Source organism: Lactuca saligna, chromosome 3, assembly GCF_052625555.1.
Source record: "Lactuca saligna cultivar CGN05327 chromosome 3, ASM5262555v1, whole genome shotgun sequence".
Lineage (NCBI taxonomy): Eukaryota > Viridiplantae > Streptophyta > Magnoliopsida > Asterales > Asteraceae > Lactuca > Lactuca saligna.
This window is the reverse complement of record NC_136419.1, coordinates 45375445-45391099: the sequence shown is the minus strand read 5'-3', so window position 1 is coordinate 45391099 and position 15655 is coordinate 45375445. Positions and strand designations below refer to the sequence as shown.

At 30.1% G+C, this 15655-nt stretch overlaps 1 protein-coding gene across 1 annotated transcript; it reads right to left on the bottom strand.

Moving 5' to 3' along the window:
* Positions 1–237: 237 nt before the first annotated feature.
* On the bottom strand, positions 238–4169 carry LOC145036291 (glutathione S-transferase U18-like). Its single transcript, XM_078984740.1, has 2 exons — positions 3816–4169; positions 238–862 (listed from the first exon to the last, which is right to left on the bottom strand). Exons 1-2 carry the CDS (start codon positions 4155–4157, stop codon positions 491–493), a joined length of 714 nt encoding a protein of 237 aa, XP_078840866.1. The 5' UTR covers positions 4158–4169; the 3' UTR covers positions 238–490.
* Between the last annotated feature and the right edge of the window lie 11486 nt (positions 4170–15655).

Here is a 15655-nt window from a genome sequence, read left to right as displayed (position 1 = left end):
TTTTGTTCAGTTCCTTAATATATATATATATATATATATATATATATATATATATATATATATATATATATATATATATATATATATATATATATATATATATATATATATATATATATATATATATATATATATATATATATAGATTTTTGTAAGAATTTGACACAATTATGTGGCTACCGATTACACCACTTTATCACATTTTAATTATATTTTATGTATAGCAAAACCGATGAGTTTAGAGAATTATAATTATTTAAGCACGAAATTCAAACATTTATGATAGTCATAATACAAAACTTACAATACCGAAGTAAAGATTGTTGACATTTGTACCATAACGTGATGCATAGGTGAAACTAAAAGGAAATACAATGACCTTACATATATATAATACTTAAATAACAAATAGACATAAAATCCAGTTACAAATTAAACAAACACTTTGAAGCATCAGATATAAGTTCACGAGTGTGTCCCTAATATAGCTTCAAACAACTCTTGGTTGTTTGTGTTCTTGAATCATCATATAGAAATTCATGAGTGTTTCCTCCCTTGGGATCACGTCTTTAATGACTTCATGTGATGTCATACGTTCTGCCCATTCTACAAGATTTGGTGTCCTAACTAGATCGAATATCTTGAAATTGTAATGCTTCTCAACAAATCTTGTCCAACCTATGAAACTTCCAAAAACAACATCCAAATAGCCCACATCTTCTCCACCGAAATAAGACTTACCATTACTAAACTTGATATGTGTTTTTTCTATCAAACTTGATTCTTCAATAATCTGCTTTATTATTGCTTCTTTTCCTTCTTTGTGAGGTGTACACCTCAGCTTTTCATATAAAGGTAAAACCTTCAAAGACGTTTTGGGCATATATATGTAAGTCAAGCAGATTATACATATAATATATTTTTACGATACCGTATTATAAGCAAACTTCAATTCGATGTTTAATATAAAAGCAACCCACAATTTTCGACATATTTAGGGAAAATGATATAAAAGCCTTTAAGTTTTCAACAACAATATCGGTTTTACCCTTGAACGTGTTTTAGGTCCTGTAAAACCTGAAGTTTTGTTTAATTTGTTCATTTTTACCCTTATAGTCGGTTTCCAGGTAACCTATCGGTTACCTAATGCTAGTAAAGCCCTTGAATTTTCAAAAATGTTCGGATTTACCCTTAAATTTTTTAAAAATGTTCGAATTTACTCTTCCATTGATTTTTATTTTCATTATTATTATATTATTATTGTTATTATTATTATTACATTTTTAAATGTATAAAAATATTTTAGACATACATTTTTAAATGTATAAAAATATTTTTACTAATATAAATATACTTTTAAAAATATATATACTTGTATTTAGCATTTATATACATATTTGTATTTAGTAGGTATAAATATATATTTATTTCATGTAAAAATATATTATATGCATATAAATATAAAAATGCATATTTATATGGTTTATATTATATACAAGATATAATTAGATGTATTTGTACATATAACCAAGTATAAATATGTATTTATTTCATAATTATATGCATACTATAGTTTTTATATAGAGGAAATACATATTTATATCTATTAAATACAAATAAAAATATTTTTAAATGTATAAATATGTCTTTAAATGTATAAATACACTTTTTATTTGTATTTAATACATATAAATATGTTTGGAAATGTATAAATACATATTCATTTACATTTAATAGATATAAATATGTGTTACATTTGTATAAAATATCTTATGCAAGTAGTTATGAAATAAAAACATATTTATAGTTAGTAATATGTACCAATACATATAAATATATCTTTTATACAATATAATCCATATAAATATGTATTTTATATTTATATCTATATAATATATTTTATATGAAATAAATATATATTAATACCTACTATATACAAATAAATACTTTTTTAATATATAAATACGTTTTTAATGGAATACATGAGAATTCAAATGTATATAAATACTAAATACAAGTATATATATTTTTAAAAATATATTTATATTAATAAAAATAATTGTATACATTTAAAAATTTATGTATAAAATATTTTTATACATTAAAATGTATTAAAAATATGTAATAATAATAATAATAATAATAATAATAATAATAATAATAATAATAATAATAATAATAATAATAATAATATTCAAAATAAAAATCAACGTAAGGGTAAATCCGAACATTTTTGAAAAACTTAAGGGTAAATCCGAACATTTATGAAAAACTTAAGGGTAAATCTGAACATTTTTAAAAATTCAAGGGCTTTACTGAAATTAGGTAATCGGTAAGTTACCTGAAAACCAGCTACAAGGGTAAAAATGAACAAATTAAATAAAACTTCGGGCTTTACTGGACCTAAAACACGTCAAAGGGTAAAACCAACAATTTTATGAAAACTTAAGGGCTTTTATGTTATTTTCCCACATATTTATAGCTCCCATCTACTTCTTAAAGATGATTTATAAATATATATAGTTCCAAACACTTATTTTTATAGAGATTTTTCAAAATCTTCTTTCAAGAAAACTGAGTCAATTAGTAAACCTAATTAATACTCCCTCTGTTTCAAAATTTTAGTCTATATTTCCTTTTTGGTTTGTACCAAAATAATAGTATACTTCTAAAAATAAATAACATTTTTACCAAAACACCCCTTATTATTACTTAACTAACTAAGGATTTAATGGAATATTAAATGCAAAATAAAGACAAAACTATTATTTTATTGTATAAAGTTTGTGGTAATTGATACTTCCTTAATTTGTGTGTTTTTTTGTCAATAAATAATAATTTTGGAAAAGAGCGAGTAAACCTTACATGATATTTGTAGAAATATGTTTGAAGATTTTGGACACCAAAAAGTTGATGATGACAATTAGTTATGTAATTTGAATCTTTTATATGTGTAATTTTTCTATTTTTGCATCATTTTATAATTCCATTTGTTTCCTTTAATAGAATTCACATTTTATTTCACTTATAACGATAAAATAGAAAAAATAAACATTACTTTCTTAAAATATACATATAAAGTATATATTTTATTATTTTTTAGATATCAAATTTTATATAAATATCTAGATAATTAAATTAAATGGAAAAGAATAATATTATATATTTGGTTGTATTGTTGATAAATGGTAAAAAATTGAGATCCATTGCTAAAATTAGTTGTGTAGGTGGGGCATAGCGAAAATAGGGCATGTTCGGCATGCAACGTTTGAGAGCTTGTGCTTTCTAGCTTTTAAGAAAACATTAGCAAAAAAAATACTTCATTCAGCGATAGGAGCGTTTAATTTTTAACCTAAACAAAACGCTTAAAAATCAAAAGCTACATGGAGTAGCTTTCGACAAAACTCTCCAAAATCAAACGCTACCCGTTATCAACTACCCGCTAACCGCTACAAGCTAGTTTTGCCGAACACGTCCATAATATTTTAGTAAGACATTATGTTGTTATGAGGTTGGTATAAACATATGTGGGTTGGTCTAAGAATAATCCCATTATTTTAGATCTACAAAACTATCATTTATCCGACATATATTTTTTAGTATATTCAAGAATTTGTTCAAAGTGTAGAATTTAGTCACATTATTTTAGATCTACAAATCTATCATTTGTCGGACAAATCTTTTTAATTATATTCAAGGACTCGTTAATATAACTATAAAAACTTCTAGAATTGTAGACATTTTTAAGTACAATATTTGTTTGTTATAATTTAAGGAATGTTTTTGAAATTGAAATCACCCGATCTACAACATACCTCGTTATCCATGTAATTGGCCCAAAATCGGATAATAGCTCGATCTAAAGGATCGGATGGGAGGAGTTTGTGGACATTGGGGTAGATTTCCTCTAAGTAATCGATTATGATAAGAGATTCACAAAGTGGTGGTTTGTTTGCTTGTAAAAGAACAGGGACCTTTTTTAGAACTGGGTTTGATGCCAAGAGGAGATCACTTTTGCATGCAAGATTTTCCTCAATGAACTCGTATTTGATAGATTTGAGGTTGAGGACGAACTGAACCCTGTTGACATATGGGCTTGCAGCTGTGCCAAGAAGCATTATTTGATTACTTTCCTCCATTGAATTATATTGATGCATACATGTAGAAGAAGCTACTATATTTATACAAAACAATAACCATGAATGCCCTTTAATGTTTAAGTAAATGACAACAGCTACCTCATATATGCAGACCTACCACTCCGTTTATCTTGGTGAAGCATAAGAAAAGTTTGCATTGTAAAAGTGAAAACTATCAAAAGGTATTTATCAATTTAAAAAATAGTAAAAATGTAATTCGTATGAAAATAAGTCGCAAAATTAAAGAAATGTTGTATGAGTTACCAAATTAATACCATGAAAATTAATTTGTAAATAGTTGTACAATCATTATTGGTAAAAGATCAATTTGAATGTCTCGTGTTAACCGGTAGCTTAATAAACAACTTTGTCTTACATATTAAAAGACGAGTTGGGAACCAAGTTGACCAAGTTGTGCTTCATGAAGAGATGCCAAATGGATAGTTAATTAATATGTATGGGATGGAATAATAAATCAAATAAATGTTTATATATAAGACGGATGAGGCAATATTGTATAATAATTAAGTTGTTAACATGCACCGAATATCCAACCTTGTAAGTGTTGGTTTCTCTGACGACACTCTCTAAAAAGGATTTAATGTATGTGTCGTCAATTTCCTTGTTATCTACGACTGCTTTTTTTTTTTTTACTTGGGCTATCGACTTCTAAGTTTTAGGGATTATTTGGTTTGAAGAATTTTAATGGATTTAAATTATTTGGAATTAAATTTCGTTTCAACCCGTTTCTTGTTAAAAAAATGATTCTAAAATCTCATATTATTAAAATTTCCTATATTTGTGTAATTTTACAAAACCTCTCTTCACCCAAGGTTTGAAATTTTCATTCTAGATTGTGGTTTATTATAAACTAGGTGTAGCATCCATGTAATATATGGGTTAATTAAAAAAAAAATTAAATATATTGATTTAAATATTTAAGAACTTTTGATTTATAAGAAAATAAGAAAAATAATTATTTATTAAAATTGATTTTTTATCTTTTAAATTTAAATAAATAAAAAAATTAAATTAATAAACTTTAATTTGAGAATTTTAAAATAAGAAGGTAAGTCCATTATTGAAATGGATATTCATTTGTTACTATATTTATTTTAATTATTATATTGAAGTATTATGTGGAATTTATTAAAACAAAAAAACTCATAAAATAACATATGGAAAAAAGTTAATTTAAAATAACCATAGAATGACATTTGACAAATTGAATGAGAATGTGATATGTGGCAAAAGAAACCTTCATTTATTAGAGTGGATATAATTTATTCCCCAATTCCTCCTATATATCTAGATATAGGCTTTAGTTTCTATCCTTCCGTCCCTCTAGATGCATCATATACTATCACATCATTATCTATCAGTTTTCTCATCTTTCTATCTATATATTTCATACCTAATTATTCGATGTTTCTGACATAATAATTCGATGTTTTTGAGTTGAAAAAAAAAACAATTTAAGAGAAGGAAACCCAAATCTGAAAGAAAAAAAAATAAGAAACAAAAATGAAATCAAAACAATTTCTGAGATACAAAACGTTTTATAGATTTGATAGTGTAATGGAGAGGGAAATCTAAATATCCAAATTATGTGTGTTCATGTTCTTGAGATGGAGAATTTGAAATTAAACACAAAAATTGTATATGTCTGTATTTTCATATTGTTGACTTTTTTTGTGTTTGTGTTTGACTCCTATTGGTCAGAGTTGCTAGAAGGTCTGTTTCGAGATATGTAGGTTTTTCTTCTATTTCTCATCCGGAAAAGATGATCGAATCATAGATGTTAGGCTGCTAAAAAACAAACATAAAGTAACGCTTCTTGAACAATAACAAATCTTACTTCAATGGTAAATTAGAAAGGTGCCCATGCTTCGCATGGAGCAGATGGGTCGTTGTTGGGTTTGCTAATTATTATAAACTCCCGAATCTTACCGAACCAATTTGCATACAACTTTCTTGAGAACTTCTACAACAATTGTAATTGTAGAGGTGACTGGATTACGAATGATAAACACCGTAGAAAATCTCCTAAGTTACACATTTTTCTTAAATATCATTACATAAATAGCAATGTACTTTAGTTTGGCTAATATTATGGGAAATGTATTTGTTATAGATTTTTAAACTATGTCAAAAAGGTTTGGTAGAACGAAAATACTTAAACATTTAGCAAGCGAAACTAAATTTAAAACATGAAAAAAAAAAATCTCATACAAATTAAAATAGAGAAATTAGAAACCAAATGCAAACAAATTATCCTAACAAAATTAGAAACAAAGAAAAGAATCTTTAACTCAGCCTCAAAGACTCATTGTTGTTGTTATTTTTCAATTTGATTTGAGTTGCTTCCTTAATCTTATCAGCCCATTCTTTTGTATATAAACAAATTAATCGAAATATCAAAACTGAAAAGATCTTCATGATATAAAGATTTAAAATTGCATAATGTAAAAAATGTGTCTTATACGTAGATATTAGAGACCGAAACCATTAGCACACATAGTAAGATATGCTTTTATGTAATAAAAATGTGCAATAAGTCACCATTTTAAAGTTGAAGAAACATCCATTTAAAATTACCTGTTTAGCACCGACTTTTGCCTTTCTTATGCTTATCATATTTACCAGCAACCTGCCATTTAAAATTTTCAAATCATGTTTATAGAAAAATAAGGATTTTAATTGCGAGTATGCAGCATATATCACCCATAACAACTATATACCAAGAATTTAGGAAGAGTTAAAGGTTTGTTTATGTATTTCATCTTAGACAAATATACCATTATAGGCTAACTAAAGAACTATATCTAATTTTTTTTGGTTTAATAAGGCTAACTTATGCCAAAAAAAAATATCAGCAAAAACTTGATACATTTTTATCAAGAGCAATTTTATCAGATTTTGTCATTTTGATATCAATTTGTTCACAAAACGGTACATTTTCACAGCACATTTATGACAATAATCTATTGTATTTTTAACCATAATGTTGGGTCATTGGATTGTGTTAATTGTAATTATTTTATATAGTATATATTTTGTAACGGGTTGGGCCTGTTGTCACATCCCCAAACCCAGGATGGCAGAAACGTTCAGGGGTGGGATGACTTCATGTATAGTATCGTAACAACAAGTATAATAGTGATCAAAATAAACACAACCATCATAAATATAATCGAAAAAGTTACATGGTTTCATAAGTTCAATGTTTCAAAATCGATTACAATATAATGATAAAATGAATTGTCTGACGCCTTAGCGTCCCATCCTCAAAAGCTTGAGAGTTACTTGTTCTAAAGATTTCCTGAGAATACAAGTAATTTTGAAAGAGTGTCAACAACTAAGTTGGTGAGTACATAAGCTTTTGTATGTAGAGTTGAAATCCTTTATTTGTAAATGAAGTGTTTGTTCCAGAAAAATCCAATATTTTCCTTGATAAATGAATTGTAGTCTTAAAACCCAAGACCAAATGTACAATTATTATTCCATACTCATGATAGTATATGCAATTTTAAAGTGAATAAAACCGTTCGAATGTAGAAATTCCCCGTAAACTATATGTATCATTGTTTCCCTATGTGAGTTATTATAATCGTACTAATGACATAGATGGTCTGTTACGATGTTCTTCGGGCGTCGGAAAGGTTATGATATTTATCACCCTGGACATGCCGGTCTAGTTGTTGCATGCAACATAGGTGTGGGATTGTTAGTCCCAATATAGATCTATACACAAGTATCACGCTCTCCCTACAAAAGACTCTTGTTCTAATACAGGACTTGGTAGGTGCATTAATGTGTACTTGAAAACTTAGTTGACAAATTTGATTCAACAAGTTTACATGTAGTGTGAATGAAAACCCTTTTTGTAGTGGAAACCTTTTTTAGTGAGTTCGTAGTGTAAAAGAACCGTAAACTATACCTCTTACAGTTTATCATAAATGTTTGTAGTGATGAAAACTCTTATGTGTATGATGCATACCTTATTATGATAATGAAACTGTTGGATTAATGTCTAAGTCCATAACTATATTTGGTATGTACTTGACCCGACCCGGCATGGTCCATTTGGGTTGCACTTCACGGACACAATTTATATGGATAATCTTTTGAGAATAGTATGTTTATGATTACATATTAATATATTATAAGTTCTAATATATTATTATGGAATCATATTATTTAATTAGTATTGATCAAGAATTAATTTATAATTAATTAAGTGATCAAAAAGGAACTAATTAAATATGGACTCTTATATATATGGAATGGGCCAAGTTCATTTAGGTTGGGCTAAGCTTTCATGGATAGTTCATGGAGTGTTTAACCCATGGATCCTAGGAAATGAAAGGTCATGGGTATTAGGTTTTAACCCGAATCCTCCACACTATATAAAGATGTCTTTGGTTGGTGAAATTGGCACTAGCGTGGTACACTAAAAAGGGCTAGCCGATTTCACTAGAGAGAACCAAGTATCCATATTCTCTAAAGTCTTCCAAGGTGTTTTGGTGATTTGTGATTCCACTTGAGGCTTCTACACTATTGGGGCTAAGCTCTTAAAGCTTGAAGACATCAAGCTACATCAAAAGGTATGTCATCTAACTAGTACTTTGTAGTATGAGATCTTCATAATATGCTAGTTAGGATTAAAGCCTTAGAAAGTTCTTATTTGCATGTATAATAGAGAAAACATAGATCCAAGGTTTATAGGGTTGCATGTACACCATAGGAGTGTTAGAATGCTCATAACCCAACAGTGGTATCAAAGCCTAGGCTTGTTTTCTTCTTATACTTGCAAAACTGCTTAAAAAATCGAAATTGTTGCTGTCTGATCATCAGACTCGGCGAGTCCATGCCTAAAAAGTGATCAAATCGATCCAACTCGCCGAGTTGGTTCATGCACTCGACGAGTTGGACCCCTAGACAGCATATTTTCGAGGTTTTTGGCTAGAAATGGACTAGGAACATTACCCTAAGTTGTTTTGAACTTATAAACTTGTTTTTTGAAGAGGTAATGTTCATGCTAATCCAATTTCAAAGATAATTGTCAATAGATTCATGTTTTGTATTAGTTTAAGGTTTAGAGTAATTACATGAAAAAGTTTGATTTGAATTATCTTGTTCTTATGAGTTGCTTAGATTAATAGAAAAGTTGAGTGAAATAGTTGTTTTCAGTCCAAATTAATCTAAGAGTTGATTCTAAAATGTGTTTTTGTAACTTGTCCTCAAGTTATATGAAAAGTCACATTTAAGTTTCATAAAACTCATAAAAGTTGGCAAAGGTTACAAAATGAAGAGTCTAGTTCTAATTAATTGGAGTTATGACTCCATAATTTGTCCTCAAGTTATGGAGGACCAAGAGTCTCTTCATTAAATAATAAATAAATAAAAAGTGTAACCTTAATTAATTCCATAAGTTATAAAATAAAGAAAAGTTAATTCTTTTATTAGTTTAAAGTCTTCCATAACTTGTCCTCAAGTTATGGAACTTGAAGAGTTTTTTGATTAAAACTACTTTAAACACATAAGTTATGGAATTAATTAGTTTTGAATAGTTTCAAAACTTGCCCTCAAGTTTTGGAATTTGTAAAGTTTTCTCTTATGAATACTTTAATTCCAAGTTAGCCCTTAGAATTTTAAGAGTTAAAATTCAACCCTTATATTTTATAATACTATAAGTTAATAATATATATGTATAAGAGTAAAGTCAGTCTTACCGCTAGTACGCCTCATTCACGAAGCCGGTCTATAAGGTGGGTATAAGGTTGTTGCCTATAAAATGGCAACTTAATGGGTGTCCACTCTCACCCACCGCTTGCTTGACTGGTGGAGGGTCGTTAGCCGAATGGGTTTGGCAGGACTATAATTCTCCCTTCATTAAAATTATTAATGATAAATACTAAGTAACTAAACTCTTAATAATATCCAATCTTAGTTACTTAGGAAAATGTGAATAAGGTGCTAATCTGCTAATCCACGAAATTACACTTTGCACTTTGTTTAAGTCGGTTAGTGGAGCGTGTGTGGTTAACCGGCACACTAACTCGTATTTAACAAGGTAGGCAAAGGGTAACTTAATGTTTATCATAGTATCGATGGAGCGTGTGTGGTTTATCGGCACATTGATTGAGGGGTAAACACTTAAGGGTACCAAGTAATTTGCATGGTTACTTCACACCTTGTTTTGTGATCCTCAACATCTCAGTCACAAAACCTGAAGGGCACACTCGAGATTGAAACATGCCATTGAACAGTTCAATGAATCTCAAAGATCTAAGAGTTTCAAATCCAATTAAAACCTAATAATACATTTCGTTTATCTTGGTGGAAATTGGTGAATCGTAATTCACCTACCTTCAAATATTTTATAGCTTGGATTATGGCATACCTCTTCTAAGTTATAAAATAGTTTGTTGGGTCCTAGCCTTAATATTTCATATTGGGTGTCATATTAAGGACTATAAATCAACTATCTTGAATATCTCCCATAACATGTCTGGTTTAGACACTTATGATCTTCCCAAATCTCTTGAAACAAGCTTTCCTAAATGAAGATGATGTCCCTTGGAAATCATACTTCTTTCACCTCCTCCGATTATTCTCCCTAACCCACAAGTTCTTGAAAAGTTTAAGGTCACTCAAGCCCTATTGGCAAGGCAAGGTCTAGGTGTGATCACATCATGGAGATGTAGTCACATATTGACAAGTCGGGAGAGTTGGGTGTCAAAGTCTTGAGAAAGTTGTAGGTTTAACTACTTTCTAAGTCACATAGTGAGTTCTTTTGGAACACCTATGAAACAGATTATGACAAGACCCTTAGTGATCTTATCTATTTTCTAAGATCAACTTCCTAAAACTTTATGGACATTGACAATGATGACATTGGATATCTAGTAAAGCTCTCTCTTCCCAGTGGAAAGGGATCGGCCATAGTCAACTCGGTTGACCAAATGGTAAAGAGAAAAAGCTAAGTCTGTGATAGTCTCGTGTACCATTATCAAAAGGGTCCATATGTTTATATTGCCAAAGGAAGGGGCATTGGTTGCGAAGTTGCCAAATTTACCTAAGGATGTTAAAGTCAATTAGTTTGACTCTACTTCAGGTAAAGTCCACTATCTAACTCTGTTAAGTTTCTATTCTGAGATTCTTGATACATGATGTGACTGGGTCACATGGTGATGTTTTAAGAATTAAAGAAAAGTGAAGAAACTTAAAGAAAGAATATGTTGAATCTGATCGAGTAGATGGATTTCTATCGCGTAGTTTGAAGATCGGATTCTTGAGCTACTTCTTAGGAGTTATGAGATATTGCTTAGGAATAGATAACAACAAGATTTCATATGGATTGTAAGGATAAGTTTTTCCGCAAAGATTTAAAATAAAAGGAAATTTTTGATTTTATTTATTTTAAAATATCCTTACAATGGCATTTGAGGAAAAAAATTGTTGCTTATATGATTCCATTAAGAGCAAGAGTGGAAATATGAAATTGATTCTTTCATTTGTGGTAATGTCTAGATTTACCAAATAAGGAAAGATTCTCATCACCCAAGTTTCAATTGGACCAGAACTTGGAATCATGCAAGTTGTATAGTATGATGAACGAGAACCTTCAAGTATTGGAAAATTAAGACTAATTACCTGCTCACATGGATGTGTGAGTCAAGTAAAGGACTAAGGAATCGAGTGCACATCATTGTGCACTAATTAAGTCCACCACAAAAGATTGATAAAACTATTCGTCATAGTTTACTAAAGCTCAGTAAATATGATTATACTTACAAGCTTAAGTGTAATTCTGAGACATTGGAAAAAGGTTCCAATGTATGACAGAGCGAATAAGAAGAATCAAATTAGGCAGAAGGATAGAAGTTTCTCAAATCTGAAAAGATGGGAGAGTACTTTAGTATCAGTTTTGTTATCATCTTAATGATTAAGAAACCATAGCACAATTAGTTCTCTAAGGAAAATCTTAGTGCATTCTTATGACTAAGAAGAGAAACTTGAATTGTTGAAGTGGTTAAATCAAGAAGATGAGTCATACTTCATTCCAAAACAATTGTTAGAGTTATACTCTAAGATTGTAACTTGAGTGACATGTCTCAAAGAAGGTTTAAAACACTTGTCAAATGTAAGAGTAAAAGTTTTCTACTCTTGTACATTTGAAATTGGTAAGTTGTGATGTTTTGGATAAAACAAAGACCAACTAAGGCCAATTATGTGAAGTGTTTGTCTTGATTAGAATCCACACTATCTCTTGGATGTTTGACAAGGGATTCTTATATGTCAAGAGGACAGTGGGAGTCTTAAAGGTCTTGAAAGTCTCAAGAACTAATCAAGAATAAAACCTGAAGTTCTTCACTAGCACACGACTTGAGGTTTATAACCTATCGTGTTGACATATTATGTGTCCATTCCAGTTAAATTTGGCTTTGCATATGAGTTCTTAGAATTCTCAATTTGTTGCACAACAACTTGGAAGCAATGGCAGGCCCTTGAGCTGCCAGGTGGCAAGAAATTAAGATTGAGTTCAGTCCATATGAGTTTGGATTTGTCATTATCCTTGTCTTGTGACTATGGTTTTGACAATTCACATGGATAAGAACACATACACCATTAAATCTAAGTGTCATAAGGTTTCTCTCCGATGCATGAAAATGATGGTGAGGAACTTTCACTAAGTAGATTTTAGCTAGATAGCAATTGTGATATTTGCATTCTCAAAGTCGTTAGTGGAGCGTGTGTGGTTAACCGGCACACTAACCTGGACTTGTCAGAAGTGGAAAAAAGGTCTAACCATTATCATTACGGCATCCTTCTTCATAATTGTTTAGATACGCAAGTGTGCTATCTAAGGGAATGTGTATGATTTTGATAAAGTTTTATCAAAACAATCTAGTATCAGAAATCTGAACTTTGGTAAGAAAGTCAGCTGATTTCTGAGTACATGTCAAAGCTAGTAGGAGCATAAGTGTTATGCTAATAATCATCATGTTAGTGGGAGCATGATAATTATGATAAGTATTGCAAGCTAGTAATGTTAATTATAGAAAACAAAAGGTTTCAATTGGGAAAAGTTGTTTTGCTATAATTAAGGGAGAGGAAACTATACTTCATCTCAAATCTATAAGCTTAGATCATGAGGCTTTAATCATTTATTCAAGGATATATATATATATATATATATATATATATATATATATATATATATATATATATATATATATATATATATATATATGAATTTCATGTTGGAATGGCTCAAAACCCAAGGAAATTCTGTATATGGGTCCGTTATTTGCGTTCTAAAATTCGATTATGATTACGGCATCCCTTTTCATAATCTGAATTATGAGAACTTAGCAAATTGAAATGGAAATGTTATAGCAAAAGACTGGTTTAGTCTTTATGTGAGACATCATGAATCGTGTCCCATATGCTTCGGATATAGGATCGATTACATGTGTTATATTCATCCTTTCTAAAAAATTTCAAATGCGTGGGCATTAAGAAGGGAAAAGGTTTAGAACTGGATATGACTAAAAGGATTAAACAATTGTCGAGGACAATCTAAGGTTTACCAAAGATTGGTTGCTCAAGGATAGTTGGAAGTATAGTGATAATTCTGGAAGGACCATATTGACATAATCTGTAAGGAGGCAACTCTTGTTCAGAAGTGATAGTCAAAATGGAATCTGGAAATGTTTCAAAGTTAGAATTTTCAATCTGTTTAAGATTAGGAAACTTAATGCAAGAAGTTTGTTTCCAAGGAGATGATCTCCTTTGGAATACTCTGTAATGATTGTTGTCAAGTCTTTCTGACTTTGTGCATAATCATTACAAGAGGAACAATGCATATAAGTTTAGAATCTAACAGATTTTAGTAAATGGCATGAATTTGGAATTCTTGCATTTGCAGTAAGGATTTGGGAGTGTGAAAAGAGAATCATTGAAGTTATGTTCAATTGATCTAGTTCACAAAGTAAAGATCATAGACAAACATAGTATGCATAGTTGGTGTATGGCATGACTAGTGTTTAGAAAACATAGTGTACATGCTTGGAGCATGGGACAACTATTGTTTTAAATTCAAGAATAAAGTTGATAGCTGAAACAGTATACAATGAATAATGTGTAATCATATGGTGATAAATAAAAGGTGTTTTATTTATGTTCATAGGTTTTGATACCATATTGGATTCAATTATTATTGTGTTTCACTTTGCATGTTTTGACTTCCCGAATAAACTAGGTTATTCTTCCGGAATGACTAAGTTATTCAAACCATCCACAGTTAGTCATATGTTGGAAGTAGATATGAATTAAGACTGCCATGGGTTGGCTTGTAGAGGTCTAAGGTGTTGGACAAAGGGCTACAACACTCATGAGTGCTCATAAGTTCTGAGTATTGGATTCAACCCGCGCTCATTGGAATCACTTCATGGATTTTATCACGAGTGATCATGAGACGATAATATCTTATATTCTTCAAACCTAGAGATATGAGTTGTTACTATGAGTTGGTTGTACATTGATTGCACGAAACGCATTTGGTAACTCGGTGCTATAAAACGTGCCTTTGTGTATGATTCAACAAGTAGTAGAACAAGCCATATGAGTCGAAGTTTATCCATTCCTTTTACCTTTAGGATAAAAGCGATATCTGTGGGCCCCTCGATGATTTGATGATGACAAATAAAAGTGCTCGGCCGGGCCAGGACTAATTTGATTTGTTGAATTAGTCAGTCGTCATAAATCGGAAATCGGGAAACAACAAATGGACAGAGAGAATGATTATAATCCATGTCTCAGTCCATATGATATCTAGAATGGAGGAATATATGATTCCTTATCTAATGGACAAGTTCGTTGACAAGATTAGAGTTCGACAGCAGCTTTAAGAGCTACGATTTCCAGTTAGGTTTGAAGTCATACGCAATAATAGTTTTAGACTTATCCAAGTGGGAGACTGTTGGATTAATGTCTAAGTCCATAACTATATTTGGTATGTACTTGACCCGACCCGGCATGGTCCATTTGGGTTACACTTCACCGACAAAATTTATATGGATAATCTTTTGAGAATAGTATGTTTATGATTACATATTAATATATTATAAGTTCTAATATATTATTATGGAATCATATTATTTAATTAGTATTGATCAAGAATTAATTTATAATTAATTAAGTGATCAAAAAGGAACTAATTAAATATGGACTCTTATATATATATGGAATGGGCCAAGTTCATTTAGGTTGGGCTAAGCTTTCATGGATAGTCCATGGAGTGTTTAACCCATGGATCCTAGGAAATGAAAGGTCATGGGTATTAGGGTTTAACCCTAATCCTCCACACTATATAAAGATGTCTTTGGTTGGTGAAATTGGCACTAGTGTGGTACACTAAAAAGGGCTAGCCGATTTCACTAGAGAGAACCAAGTATCTATATTCTCTAAAGTCTTCCAAGGTGTTTTGGTGATTTGTGATTCCACTT